Source organism: Corythoichthys intestinalis, chromosome 14 (assembly GCF_030265065.1).
Source record: "Corythoichthys intestinalis isolate RoL2023-P3 chromosome 14, ASM3026506v1, whole genome shotgun sequence".
Taxonomy (NCBI): domain Eukaryota; kingdom Metazoa; phylum Chordata; class Actinopteri; order Syngnathiformes; family Syngnathidae; genus Corythoichthys; species Corythoichthys intestinalis.
In genome coordinates, this window is record NC_080408.1 from 21,640,937 (window position 1) to 21,655,891 (window position 14,955).

General features: G+C 44.8%; 1 protein-coding gene across 1 annotated transcript; it reads right to left on the minus strand.

Annotated features, from left to right (window-relative positions):
- Positions 1-1,834: 1,834 nt before the first annotated feature.
- Positions 1,835-13,811, minus strand: vcpip1 (valosin containing protein (p97)/p47 complex interacting protein 1). The gene is made up of 4 exons (XM_057856537.1): positions 13,756-13,811; positions 10,480-13,122; positions 4,247-4,333; positions 1,835-2,443 (listed from the first exon to the last, which is right to left on the minus strand). Exons 2-4 carry the CDS (start codon positions 13,022-13,024, stop codon positions 1,848-1,850), a joined length of 3,228 nt encoding a protein of 1,075 aa, XP_057712520.1. The 5' UTR covers positions 13,025-13,122; positions 13,756-13,811; the 3' UTR covers positions 1,835-1,847.
- Positions 13,812-14,955: the final 1,144 nt, after the last annotated feature.

A 14,955-nucleotide genomic window follows, 5' to 3' on the forward strand; every position in this document is an offset into this window, starting at 1 on the left:
CGGTCACACGTTGACGACTGTGAGCGGTCACCGATGATAAACTTGATCATTTCCGACATTTATGACTCATCAGTCGCTTTAGTTTTGTAGCAATTAACTTGCAAGTTTTTGACCGGCGCAATTAGCGACAACATTACTAGAGGGCGCCGATGCGCAAGCTCGGCGGAATCGCCGCCTGATTTGTCTTTTCCTTTAGCTGAATTCAAGTCTTCGGAATTGCTGAAAACAGAACGTGTTGAAATGACACTCATTTTAACCGGGAAGGTTTGCAGTGATTGATCATGTTTCTTCGCTATTGACGGCAACAGATGTCCGACCCACTTGTTCAACTGAATTGGACGTCTCTTGCGGTCAGTGGCAAGCGATGAGCTAATTTGCCATGTTCTCACAATTTTCCGTTACGCTCATCACTACGACGGACTATCTGGGGGACACAAAGAGAGAATTAAGTTCCAATATTACGAAATTTTTAAAAATTGTAATGTTGCGTAATTTGACGTAATATTAAGAGGAAATAAGTCTTCATATTACCATCTTTATTTTACATAATATGTATGAAGTGCGGCTAATTTAGCTAAGTATTCCATAAAGTAAATTAGCTTACTAGCTGGAAGCTATGACATCATATTACTATAAATCCTTATACTATGATGTAAAAGTGCCAAAAGATGTAGGATAAATTTGTGAAACAGATTGAAAAAATAGCCTCACGAGAAGGTCTCAATATTGTTCATTTTAATGGAGGCTGCAAAGCGTTAAAGTGTTTAGTAGCATATTTAGCTAAATTAGCCGCATTACATCCATACATATTACGAAAACATACGTAATATGACAACTTGATTTTAAAAAATTCCGACTTTAAACTCGTAATATTACATAAAATTGCAAATTTTTCCTTACATTACATACATTTACTTAGCATTAATCTCGTAATACTGGGAGATTAAAATCGTAATATTACGATTTTATTGACGTAAGCCTTTTTTTCTTTCTTAATTTGCGTGTCCCTATTATGCCGTTGTAAATCCTATTGTTTTCTCCTTTACTTTGCCACATCCAATATGGCGACAGACATTACCATAAGTTCTCTGGCTTCATTCCTGGAAATTGCCTTCAAATGTGCAAAAATCAAAATTCCTCAGCAACCTTAAAGCCTTAATGTTTTGCTGCCAGATACGAAAAGCGTCTGCCTTCTGAATCTCTAAAGCTTCAATTACTGAATTGCACACCATTTTAGCGTGCCGAATTTGACACCCGAGATACGTTTCACTACCATTCCGTATCGATCTCAGGGTTGCGGTTTAGTAATGTCCACCTAGCCTTTTGTTAACACACAAGCGCAACTATGGGACGAGAAATGCCTAAAGCGTGTACGCGACGTGAATTCCTCGGGTGGCCTTCGCTGAGCAAAGCGACGTTTTCAGCAAAGACTTCTGTTTCTTAACTCGTTCGCTGCCATTGACGGTGATAGGCGTCAACTCCGTTTGAAGTGAGATAGCTGGCGTCAAGTGTTTGTATTAGTGTCATTAACGGTGGCAGACGTCTAATCCATTTGAACTGGGAGGGGCGAATGAACGATTGGACGTCTACCGCCGTCACTGGCAGCCAATGAGTTAATTTATGAAAAATGCTTAATGTTTTCGAATGATAGGAAGGCTGTTGTGTTTTCTTAGAGTGCTGTATTTGGTAAAAGCCAACGTTACTGTTTCATATCAAAAAAGTTTTAGAGCGGCGTTTCATCTATCACCATCAATGGCAGGCAATGAGTTCCTAAGCGGCACGCGCACCCTAATCCGGTGACCGAAGCGGCATTTTATTTGACCTGCAGGTAGCGGGGAAGTTTGAGATCAAGAATGGTCCATGGGTTCGGCTCGCTCTCCGTCCTGGCTCTCCATCTGGTCCTCGTCCTCTGTCTTGGGCGCGGGTTGGCGCCGCAGTTGTCGTTCTACGGAAGCTTGGATGGACGAGACCATTTCCTGGAGCTCGCGACGCTGCTGCTCCACCAGGACGGGGTCGGGCTCAGGCCCGCGACCATCCTTCACCGTGACGAAGCCTGGCGCCACGCGTACCGGCCGACGTCCGGCGTCCTCGGGGACCTCAGACGCACCGGCACCGAGGTCCGCGCCGGTGCTGTGCTGGCGCGTGATCGGTCGGGCTTCCCCGCCGCCACCAAGCGAGTGACCTTTGCCCTGGAAGGCCCGGATGGCATGCGACCGCTCTTTTTTGCGTACGGCGGTGCCACCGGCGTGCACCTGGCCGCCCTCCCCGGAGGGGTCCGAGCGCATTTGGGCCAGCGCCTCCTTGACGCGGTCCTCTACGTCGGCGCGCACCTCAAAGTGGCCGGCGGTGTCCGCGCACAGCTCCACGCGGGCCTCCGCCGCGTTGTACACGAAGGTCCGACCGGTCAGATGAGGCAGCGTGCAGTGCTTCCCATTCATCAGGCCTAAACACACAAAAATGCTTTAACTATATAACTCAATTGACGGCGCTAGATGTCAATGGCACTTAAACATGAGCATTTCGATCAGTCCTCCCAGTTTAAATGAATTGAACTTTTAGTGTTGTCAATGGCAGGAAATAAGTTTATAGATGAGTGAAACTCATACCATTCTTTGCCTCCCATTCTAACACCACTGTGTGGTATCGGCTAATGCCAATACTGTGACTATACGAAACGTTACAAACAGGGGTCACCAACTGCCGAGCCGCGGATCGGTATGGGTCCATGGCGCATTTGGTACCGGGCCGCAAAAGAAACAATAATTTATTAACGACTGCATAATGGCCAAATTAACTTTGGCCTGTGCCCCTTAACACACCAGTATCCCTGTGTACTCTAGATATAATACTACAGGATGGAATGTCATCATAGAAATCCACTGATTGGACTGCTAGCAGTACATCTTGTTTTGTATATCTATGTTTGCTTGTCCTCGATAATAATGTCTAGAGGTGAAACGAATACTCGAGCAAGTCGAGTAACTCGAGTTTAAAAACTGATCCGAGTAATTTTATTCACCTCGAGGAATCGTTTAATTTTGCCAGCTATAAGCATCACGTTTTGCCCGGACTACTTTTAATGCGGGACAACACGCTGACATCACGTGCGTAGAGGAAGAAGCAATAAAAAAAAACTCACTGCAGCCGACAGCCGCTACAAACTACGCCGACGTTGCTAAAAACTACGCCCGCATGATGCTAAGTCTGGTAGCAGGTAGTGTCCGATGCGTCTCACAGATATCGCATCCATTTAGGAATAGATGCGAAATGACAGACTCGGCCGCGTCTGGGCAGCGTTAGTAAACAGCCGCCATCTTTAAGCAGTAGACTTCTCAGCGCTAATAAATATAACTTTACTGTCACTCGCTCACGTAACGTTAGCCCTTCGGAGGGCTAGGTTTCTATTGATTATGACCACTGTTGATGCGTGGCTAACGTGTCTTACATACAGGCTTTATTTAATCTGTGAAAACACAGCGCTGTAGAGTGATGAGGTTGTAAAATTAAAACATATTAAAGCTAACTGTCAGTTAATTTGCAAATGTTTTGAAAAACAAAAATCCTGTTCAACGGAAACATTTTTTTAAAAACCCAGCTATCTCAAAGTAACACATTTTACAGCCGAAAATAAATTGTCTAAAAATGGTTCAATATGAGGTAAGGTAGGTCTTGTTTTCTCATGTTTATTTACAATTGCTAAAAAAAATTGTTTTGTCCGATTACTCGATTAATCAATGGAATTTTCAGTAGAATATTTGATTGCTAAAATATTTTATAGCTGCAGCCCTTATATATATATATATACTGTATATATACTTTTTTTCCCATCAAAGTTCCAAATATGTTACAGTACTGTACAGTACAGTACCAGGAGTGTTGCAGAATATAACAAAGTATATATTTTTGTTTCTTTTGGCAATGCCACTGTATTTCTGGATTATTTTTTTACTTTTTAGCCCTTAAAAAAAAATAATTTAAAAACCCGATCATTTTCACCCAATTGTGATCCTCTGAAAAGTGGCGCGATCAGCCTTATTTTCAATCACATGATCGGGGACATCCCTAATTTTAATGTTGTTTTCATTAACATTTATTTAATTTACAATGGATATATTTGGCAAAAATGATTGAAAGTATAATTACGACTTAGCATCCACATATGAGGACAGCCCATTTGGACTTCTGTAGGCCAGACATGTATACAAAATGTCAATAATGTGGCAATTGTTATTGTGGTATTACATACCCATGTCTTTCTTAACGATGTTGTAGAAGACGCCGCCTCGCTGGAACAAGTGCGGCAGCTTCTTGGCGTACGTCCACACGTCCTCGCCTGTAAGTGCCACATCAAACGCAGTTAGGATAACAGGAAGCAATGGTGATGTGGTCCATTCTTTCATGTTGATTTTTTTCTGTTGTTAACGCATTCACCATCATTAAGATTAGTGTTGTGAGATATGAGGGTGAAAAAAAAAATCACCATATGGGCTACTTTATATCGTAATATCAATATGGCACTAATAATTTGGTGAAAATATTATACTATAATTATGACAGCTTTCCACCCCACTCACTTTATTTTTGAATTGACATTAAACTGACCTGCTAGAAATGTTAAATGCATTAAGTAGAGCTGCAACCTAAAAATATCAAGTGTAAACTAAAGCATCAGAGTAGCAAACATATTTTTGCTCAAGTCAAAAGATACCCTATTATCTGCTAATACTTGTAACTAGTGTTTATTTACTTTTAAGACCTACACTGCTGGCCAAAAGTGTTGGCACCACTGCAATTCTGTCAGATAATGCTCAATTTCTCCCAGCAAATGATTGCAATTACAAATGCTTTGGTAGTAATATCTTCATTTATTTTGCTTGCAATGAAATAACACAAAAGAGAATGAAAAAATTTTTTTTTTTTTTTTTTTTACACAAAACTCCCAAAATGGGCTGGACAAAAGTATTGGCACCCTTTGAAAAATCGTGTGATGCTTCTGTAATTTGTGTAAATAACAGCACCTGTTACTTACCTGTGGCACATAACAGGTGGTAGCAATGATTAAATCACACTTGCAGCCAGTTAAAATGGATTAAAGTTGACTCAACCTCTGTCCTGTGTCCTTGTGTGTACTACGTTGAGCATGGAGAAACGAAAGAAGACCAAAGAACTGTCTGAGGACTTGAGAAGCAAAATTGTGAGGAAGCATGGGCAATCTCATGGCTACAAATCCATCTCCAAAGACCTGAATGTTCCTGTGTCTACCGTGCGCAGTGTCATCAGTAAGTGTAAAGCCCATGGCACTATGGATAACCTCCCTAGATATGTATGGAAAAGAAAAAATGATAACAGATTTCAACGAAAGATTGTGTGGATGGTAGATAAAGAACCTTGACGAATATACAAACAAGTTCAAGCTGTCCTGTAGTCCGAGGGTACAACAGTGTCAACCCGTACTATCCGTCGGCGTCTGAATGAAAAGTGATTTTATGGTAGGATACCCAGGAAGACTCCACGTCTGACCCAGAGACATAAAAAAGCCAGGCTGGAATTTGCCAAAACTTACCTGAGAAAGCCAAAAATGATTTGGAAGAATGTTCTCTCGTCAGATGAGACAAAAGTAGAGCTTTTTGGGAAAAGGCGTCAACATAGAGTTGACAGGGTGAAAAAAAAAAGAGGCTTTCAAAGAAAAGAACATGGTCCCCACAGTCAAACATGGCGCAGGTTTTCTGATGTTTTCGGGTTGCTTTGCTGCTTCTGGCACTGGACTGCTTGACCGTGTGTATGGCATTATGAAGTCTGAAGACTACCAACAAATTTTGCAGCATAATGTAGGGCCCAGTGTGAGAAAGCTGGGTCTCCCACAGAGGTCATGCGTCTTCCAGCAAGACAATGACCCAAAACACACTTCAAAAAGCACTAGAAAATGGTTTGAGAGAAAGCACTGGATACTTCTAAAGTGGCCAGCAATAAGTCCAGACCTGAATCCCATAGAACACGTGTGGAGAGACATGAAAATGGCAGTTTGGAGAAGGCACCCTTCAAATCTCAGTGACCTGGAGCCGTTGGCCAAAGAAGAATGGTCTAAAATTCCAGCAGAACATTGTAAGAAACTTGTTGATGGATACCGGAAGCGGTTGTTCGCAGTTATTTTGTCTAAAGGTTGTGCTTCCAAGTATTAGGCTGAGGGTGCCAATACTTTTGTTCTGCTCATTTTTGGAGTTTTGTGTAAAATAATAATGATTAATTTTTTTTTTCCCCATTCTCTTGTGGGTTTTTTTCATTGCCAGCAAAATAAATGAAGATACCACTACCAAAGCATTTATAATTGCAATCGTTTTCTGGGAGAAATTAAGCATTCTCTTACAGCAGTGTATGGTATATTAGGTTAGGATAAAGTAGTAGCAAACTAAAACGTATAATAATATTCATATTGGAATTTATAGTGCTGTGTTGTGTATGGATTGTATGTGTTGCTTTTTCTATGCGTTACCCACATACAGTTGACAGGAAGAGCCCATTTGCTAACTATTGAGTGGAAAGAGGGACATCTTGAGGCTGATTGGTGGTACGACTATGCCAGATGGAATTACAGTACAGTACATTAATGTATCACGACAGCGCAAATTAGGCGCTATCTACTGGCCAAAATATACATTGCAGCAAGAGGTCTATTTGCGGCGATAATTACGATACTTGGAAAATATCGATAAGACCATCTTATATAGTTTTGGCAATATTTATCATTTTGTACAGCACAAGACTCAACATTTGATGATGGGAATCCATGACGTCACAAGGAAGGGAATGAAATCTAAGATACTCGTATTTCATTGGCTAAAATAGAATTGACAAACTGTCTGCCCAGGGCCATGTAAAGAGGGTTGCGATACTTTGATCTCGCTACGGGTGGCCACATGGTTCATGTAGGACGTGAGTAGTTCCAAGTACAAGTAGTGGTTTTCAATGGAACTGACAGCGGTATTTGCGACATTTATGGAAAAATGGATAAAATCACACATCTAAGTTCTTGTTTGATTATGTCACTGCATTATGACATATATGTAAATGCTAGTTTTACACTTGGAGTGGTAAGGAGACAACTGAAAACTATGTAAACTGTTACGCAGAAGGGAACTTTCCCATGTTGTGGAGTGAAACGATCATGTTTGTGTTAGCGATAGCACGGGAAATCGACTTTTACACTGAAATGCCAGATTATTTAGGTTTTTCTTTTTTCACAACCAGAATACGGTTTTTCCAGAGAATGTCTAGATTTCCTTGATTCACCAACCTTTGGTAATATACTAAGGGTGTAGCGGTACATGTATTCGTATTGAACCGTTTCGGTACTTGGTGCTCGGTTCGTAACGGAGTCGTACCGAACGAGTTTCTGACGTAATGTAACCCTTACTTTTCAAGGCTGTGAGTCGATCGGGTTACAGTTTCGTTGTGTTGATTATATTTACTCCGTCTTCTCTACTATAATGGGGACCAACACGGTAGGACAGTAAGAAACGTCAACGGCGCGACAACGTGGCCGCCGCGAGAACGCAGTGAAACACCGCCGATAAAGTCAATCAGCCAATGCACACCAGTGGCAGTGCGGCCGCGTGTTAGACGCGTCCCAGAAGCGGCTCAACGCGATGCACGCGAAAAGAACGGCAGAGTTTATTATTTGACGCGAGACGCGGCCCTCCTGCATCAATACTACTAGCTAGCAGACCGGGCAGACCAGAAGTCACTCGTGTAAAAATACGGTGGATCCAGTTGATTTTCAAACTAATATGCAATCGTAACCCACTTTTTGAGTAAATCAGATCTCTTGAGTGGTAGATCGGGGCACAGTTGACTTGTCTTTGTTGATTTACAGCTGTCTTCTCTGCTATAATAATAACCAACACGGCCCCGTGTTCAATACAAAACCCACAACAAAACAAGTAGGAACTAATATTCACATAGGAACTAAAGTTATACAACATAAAATATACAATATAAATGAATACTACATCACATTTGTAAAATACAAACACATATTAAAATAAATAAGAGCTCATCTAAATAAAATAAATTGAAATGAGCTAAAACACCTGTAATCAAATAATAAGAATAATACACAGATCCTGCTTACACAATTTATTAATTTCTGTGTGGCGCTTTAACTTGAGGAAATCCACCAATAACGCTTTAGAAAACCGTTCGTAAGAAAAAAAAACTTCATTGAGGTATTTCATTTGTAAAATACATGTCAAAATCTTTGTCATTGTGATTGCTTTTCTCTTTAGCACAGGACTTCTTTTTTCTTCTTTCTTTCAGAAAGAAAGCTCACCAATACACGGGGTGGGGTCTGAAAGGCAAATTGTTGTTGGATTATTATCTTTAAATACCCGCTACTTTTTGAGCAGAATTCTAGCTTTGTATAGGCTACTGCTCCTATTGTTGAGAGCACAAAAGTGTGTAATAAACAACTAGCACATTTATATTTTGGAATTTGTTTTCTTACTGTACCGAAAATTAACCGAACCGTGACCTCAAAACCGAGGTACGTACCGAACCGAGATTTTTGTGTACCATTACACCCCTATAATATACAGTATTCAAGAAAACACTATAACACATTTTTGTACCCAAGTTCTAAGTGGTAGTTCCTAGTTTGTTTCGTCGCATTGACATATAAAAACACTTTTGTTTCGCAAAAAGTTTGGGTTTGTGGTCACGGCTTTTAAATTCTATTTTCCACTTACCTTTACTGTTGCACTTTCTAATGCTTTATATATATATATATATATATATATATATATATATATATATGTGTGTGTGTGGACATTTAACAAATATTTCCTGCATGACTTAAATTTTGAATATAGCCTCTAATTTCAGCAAAACCAAAGCTGTACCTCTTTAGAGGCATTTTTCATTTTGGACCCAAGCAACACAAAATGATTACAAGACAGGAACAAAATTTTATTATTCTCCTCAACATGGTGTAATATAAAACAATAACTTATTAACCTTTGATGAAGAAAATCATATTTTTTATTGACCAATTGGTGAAATTGGTGTCATGGTTCATTGTTTACACCTAACATTTTATAGATCAGTTGCCTGTGATGGTAGGTTGTGTACCATTGTTTCCCCAAGGACCAAGAGCAGCAGAAAAAATGGATGGCAATGGCCGTCAAAACATGAAATAAAATGCTTTTTTGTTTGTTTGTTGCCATTTAAAAATGGGCTTAGCGCCCACAGCCAGCAGTCACCAGCAGCTGTCCCTAGCAGAAGCAGCAACATGAAGAGGATCATGAAAATATAACCTAAAAAAAGAAAAGAAATACATTAGTTTTCTCTTATAAATTTCTATTATTTGTTGACATCACTTTTCAATCTATACACATCTCTAAAATATAATAATGTCAAGCATTTTGGTGTAAAGAATACAGGTAGCCATGCATTGACTTGGTACTCTTCCATGAGGGCGATACCCTAGTTCAACGCTTACAAAATCGAGCTAATAAGCGCGTGAAAGCCAGTCGTCTACAAATACTCACAAATACAGATGAGGGTGTATGTAACAAAGGGCCTCTGAAAGAGTTGACTATTTAAAAGAGGTAGTGACTTAATTTATCCCTGGCGATACATTTACAGTTAGCAGAGTCAACTTAAAAAGGATAAAATCAAGTCAACCAAGATAAAATATATGTGTAATTACGCCGCACACATACAAATAAAGCTCAAAATATACATAATAAAGCACCTCTGATAGAGTACAGACTGTTGAAAATTCAAAAGTGATCGTTTTTCATCAACTTACCTCCGAATATACTCGACAGCCTGCCATTCGTATGAATGAGGTCCGCCTTCGTCGAAGCGATGTTTGGAACTAGCCAAGGCTCCACTACCCGGAAAAACCCAGAAGTAAAATTGTATAATGGCTTCCTATGAGGGTGTCGCAACTCTCTTTACTTGGCTCTGGTCACAAGGAAGGGAGTGAAATCTAAGATACTCGCATTTGATTGGCTAAAATAGTATTGACAAATTTTCTGCCCCATTTCTGAAAATACTGAATTTTATTGACCTTTTTCTCAACTATGACTCATCAGAAAAAGAAATTCTGTGTTTTTTTAACATCTGAAACATGATTCTTTTTGCTGGGATGCACATGATAAAGGTCTTGTTCGTTGGGGCCTCAGTATCAGACCGATTGTGCGTTTATGAGAGCGCCGCAGCGACCTTTGACACGGCTGGCTGGCAGGCTGCAATGGAGGCGTCCAGATGCCTGAGTCAGCACTTTGCTAGTCGGGAGCTAGTTTTGACTTTTGTTTTTCATCGTGGGTTTGTTCCAATGTGTGAGTTTTTAAAAAACTCTTTAAACTCGTAGATGTACAATCCATTTGAACTGGCAGTTCAAATGGATTGGACGTCTAGCAGCATCAATGGTAACAAATAAGTGACAAATTCCAGTTGAATTGCATGGTTCTTCCTTACCCATCAAGGTTGCCAGCAGACACAGCGAGGACATCTCCAGATCCACACCGTCCCCGAGGTCTCTTTCGGCCTCGGCGGGAATGTGCGGCTCGGGAGCCTGGGCGACGGTCCCTGGGGCGGCCGTGCCCCGATCCTCTGTGTCTCTCAGGATCTCCAGTGTGACCCGGTCACCGTGCCGCAGAACCACCGGTTCCTCCTCGTGACCGACGGCGGGCGGTGGCAGCTCCTTAGGGGGGAAGCCGTAGCGGATGCACTGGCGGTCAGGCGCCACCCCTAAGTGCTCAGCGATGCTACCGCGAAGGTCAGAGTAGGAGGCGCGGGGCCCCAGGGTCAGCGTGGCCGTCCTACCGTCGCTGGTACTCACGCGGATCTTCTTCTCACCGCTGGACGGGGCAGGAGCCAGGGCCGACGAGGACTTCGTAGGGGTGGCCGGCGCCGAGGAGGGGGCGGATGTCTCAGGTGAGCGCTCTTCTGGCTCAGTGCGGCGGCGCTGCGAGAGCGAGGCCCGCTCGCCGATGCTTCGCCGAAGGCTGCGCTCGGTCCGGCTGACGGTCAGCTCTTCCTTGTGGAGCGTCTTGGCCTTGGGTCCCGTCAGGATGATTTTGCCAGGCGGGTCAGAAGGGCGGCGGGCACGGGCTCCGTCAGCCGAACGGTCTGGGTTCTTCTTGGCGGTTTGGCGCAGGATGGTGTCCACCACCTTCTGCACCAGGAGCTCGCTGCCGAACTCGCCGGGGAAGTGTTTGGTGACCAGCTTGGTGGCCACGTCGTACACGTTGCTGTTGAGCGACGGGTCGCCCTCGTACTGGAACCAGTGCACTGTCTCGCGGACCGCCCGGCCACCCCACTCCAGCGTGATTGGGAAGGCCTCCGGGAGGTTGTCATACTCCTTGCCCTCCCAGAAGTGCTTGAAGCCGCAGCCGCACTTGCCGCCCTGCGAGCGTGTGGAGGTGCGGTCGCCGTCCAGGTACAGCACGCGGCCGTCTGGTCCCACGCGGCGGACCGAGGTGCCACGGCACCAGTTGCAGGCATCGGGCGAGCTGAGCTCGTAGTCGGGCAGCAGGGCGTCGGCGCACGGGTCGTAGAAGCACACCACGTGGTTGAGCGGAAAGCTGTAGTTCTTGTCAGGGCGTAGCTGGCCATGCGTGGACTTGGCCAGCTCGTAGAGCTTCCCGCCGGGCAGCAGCCAGTCGGGCGGCACGTGGAGCTCTGAGAGGGCGCCGCAGAGCAGGCAGCGACGCAGGCGGTTCTCCGCCGCCGACCTCTTGGCCGCCTCGGTCACATCCTCAGGCTGGACACCCACCACGCCGGTGCGCCGGTAGACCCACTGGTGCATGTCAGCCACCAATGCTGGGTGGACCCCGTGCTTCTCCACAAAGACTTCCTCCATGGCGCCAACCAGCCGTGCGATGTAGCTGTCCTGCAGGCTGCGGTCGCCGCCAATGACGCAGCCGCCATCCTCCTCCAGCTTGATGTACTTCGCGATGAGCTGCTGTGGGACCCCCCAGGCCTTGGGGAGCAAGTGGGCGGGCAGCCTGGGCAGCACGGTGTTCTTGACGCCCACCAGCGGGATGTAGTGGTTGCGGCCCGAGCTGCTCCAGGCGATGCAGATGGGCTTGTTGAGCTGGCCGTCTTTGGCCCGGCAGCGCTCCTCATCCACCAGGCCCGGCAGAAAGGTGGCCGAGTAGTCGCCGGAGCTCCTCATGCCGCTTAGCGAGTCCAGCAGCACGATGGGGCGGTGCAGGACGTTGGCCAGCCCGAAGATGTGGATGTTGCGCAGGCCCAGCGGGACGCCTTCGGGCGGCACGAAGAGCGGGTCGCACTCGTTGATGATGTCCTCCCATTCAGCAGCGTCGATGAAGTCCTGGAAGAGGGCCTTGTAGCGCTCCAGGTTCTGCTTAAAGTTGTGTTTGAGGTTCTCCCGCAGGGCGTGCCAGAAGAGCTCCCGGCCCACCAGCGCCCGCGACACGGCGTGGACCAGGCAGTGGCCATCGCCGTCAACATGGACGGGAATCAGACACTCCCGGTCGCCGTTGGCCCGCTTGATCTCCTCCAGGGTGTCGTGGAGGTAGAGCAGGCTTCCAGAGCGGTCCTTGCCATAACCGACGGTGGAGACATGCTCCTGCTCGATGAGGAAGGCACGATCGCCCAGCAGCGAGCAGTCGAACATCTCCCCCTGGTTCATGTCCCTCAACAGCTGAGCTTTACCGCTCTGTTTGTCCATGCCGTAGCGGGTCAGAACAGGGGAGAGGAGCTTGCAGTGGTAGTTCGACAGCCCCATCACCTTAACCAGCTCGGTGCCTTTCTTCGGGGCACCTGTGACGCCCAGAAGGGCGTTCCGCAGCAGGTTGTGGAGCACAGCATCCGGCTCGGTCACCTCCTGGACGTTGAGCAGGTTCTTCTGTTCGTGCCGCTGGCCGCACTCCGTACACTCTATGCTAACGGAGCCGTGAGCCGGAAACAACAGGCTCGCCTGACACTTCGGGTCCGGGCAGGTAGCCGACAGAATGCGCTTGTCCTTCTTCTTGGAGCTCTGCAGCAGCGACATGTCGGGACGAGGAGGCGCGCTGACTCGAGACTCACTCCGGTTGATGGGGGGAGCTTCACAAAGACGCCAGGCTCATGGCCGGCGGTGGAGGAAGGCTGCTAGCAAAACGAAAAACAACACGGAAGCGGCTGTTTTGCTCGAGCCTGGCCAAACAAGTCGCGTCACGACGGGCGGGGCATTGTGGGACTTGTAGTTGGACATAGCAACGCGCAGTCGAAATAAGACAAGTCAGCGGACAAAATTCTCTTTACGCTCGTCAGGAGAAAAACAAAACGACGACGGGGGCTGCGCTCCTCAGTTCAATCGCGAATCAACGAGGACTCCTTTCAGGAGGACGCTTTCTCGCGATTCTGCCTACATTGACAACAATGCAACGCGGCGTGGGGTGGTTGCGTTCCGTTACATTAGGAAATCGAAAGTGGCGCCGGTGTTTAGTGGCGCTGCTCTGGCTTGGCTTGTACTTGATGAGATTTCAACGGCGGAAAGGCACGGTCCTCAATTTCCACTGCCTGGAAAAACGCCACGCAGTCATGTCGAGTGAGAAGTTGAACCCACGGTCCGCATCTTAACCCCCTTTATTTCGCCTGACGCGGAGAACACGAGCTAGGCTAACATAGCTTAGCTTGAGCGGGACGTTATCTTTGGACCTTCTACTTTCACTTAGCAACTGCACCGACGTCACCAAACGCGAGGACTTTATTACGTGTGGAAAAATTAACAACAGCAGTTACCTATTTGTAGTCAGCATTACTCCTATTCTTGTGACAGCTGTGTCTGAGCGTATTCGTCCACAAGATGTCGCTGTATTGGGATAGCGGGACCTTCTTTCCATAGCAACCTGGTTCAAAAGAATTTTGTCTCATGCAGGAAATACATTTAAACAAAAACATCAAGCTGTGCTTATTAGACACAATAGCAAAGTTCATAAAATATAATATTTTTAATATATACATTTGGTTTTATATTGCAAGTTTTTGCTATACGTCCCTTGACTATGTTTAGGACTCTTATTCCTCATAAGAAAAATTTGATTCAACAGTACCTTTGTTGATAAATGGCACAGAAATTCCTTATTTTAATGAAAACGTTGTAGAAACCCTGATATCTTTCAAGTTCAGGTATCAGCTAATTTCATTTAAGACTTTTTGATGATGCTTTAAACAAATTTAATGGCCATGGCTAACTGCAGATAGTTATACACACCCAAATTGTCGGTAGAGTTGCTCAACAATGAGTTTTTAACCGATAACACATACCATCCAACTCCAAAAATCCGATATCGATATAAAACTGATACAGATAAACGCGGTCGTGGACGTAACGTTATGGCTAATTGTATTGTGATGCCCCACTAGACATTTCAATGATGGTCAATGTAACAACTTCATGGCTTGCCAATAAAAAGTCAAAAATAAGGGAAAAACCTCAACTGATGTTATGGGGGAAAGTGCCGAAATTGCGCCACCATATTTATTGTTGAAATCAAAATAGTGCGACCATCAGGGTTTTTTTTTTTTTTTGATGAAGTGCAAGTGCAAAGTTCCAATATAGCACTGCCATATCCAATATGGTTCACACAGTGCTTCTGGCTCAAAATAACAAAGGCACACAACTTCAGTACAGTGAATGAGGTCTGTATTGGTTTTATAAAGTATTATTTTTCCAATCATTTATTGTGCAAATGGTTTGCTCACATAGCAAATCCCAAGCATCTTGGTTTAGAGACATCTAAGGATCAACAAGCATAACTGCTGTGCTAAACTCTGACCAGCCCTTGAACAAAGGCAGAAGGCTTCTACATTCACTTTGAAGGCAACAAACATATTAACCCAAAACTAATAATGAAAAACAGTTGTCGATATTCTTCGATATAATTTTTAAATTATTTTGTCGGCCAATATTATTGGCTCCCTGATAATATCGGACAACTC

Excerpts from the sequence above, each read along its gene's own strand:
- vcpip1 (XM_057856537.1), bottom strand. The coding sequence starts at position 13,024 with ATGTCGCTGCTGCAGAGCTCCAAGAAGAAGGACAAGCGCATTCTGTCG. Across the intron at positions 4,334-10,479 it reads TCTGCTGGCAACCTTGATGG|GCGAGGACGTGTGGACGTAC; the intron begins GTAAGGAAGAAC and ends TGGCACTTACAG. Across the intron at positions 2,444-4,246 it reads CATCGTTAAGAAAGACATGG|GCCTGATGAATGGGAAGCAC; the intron begins GTATGTAATACC and ends TTGTGTGTTTAG.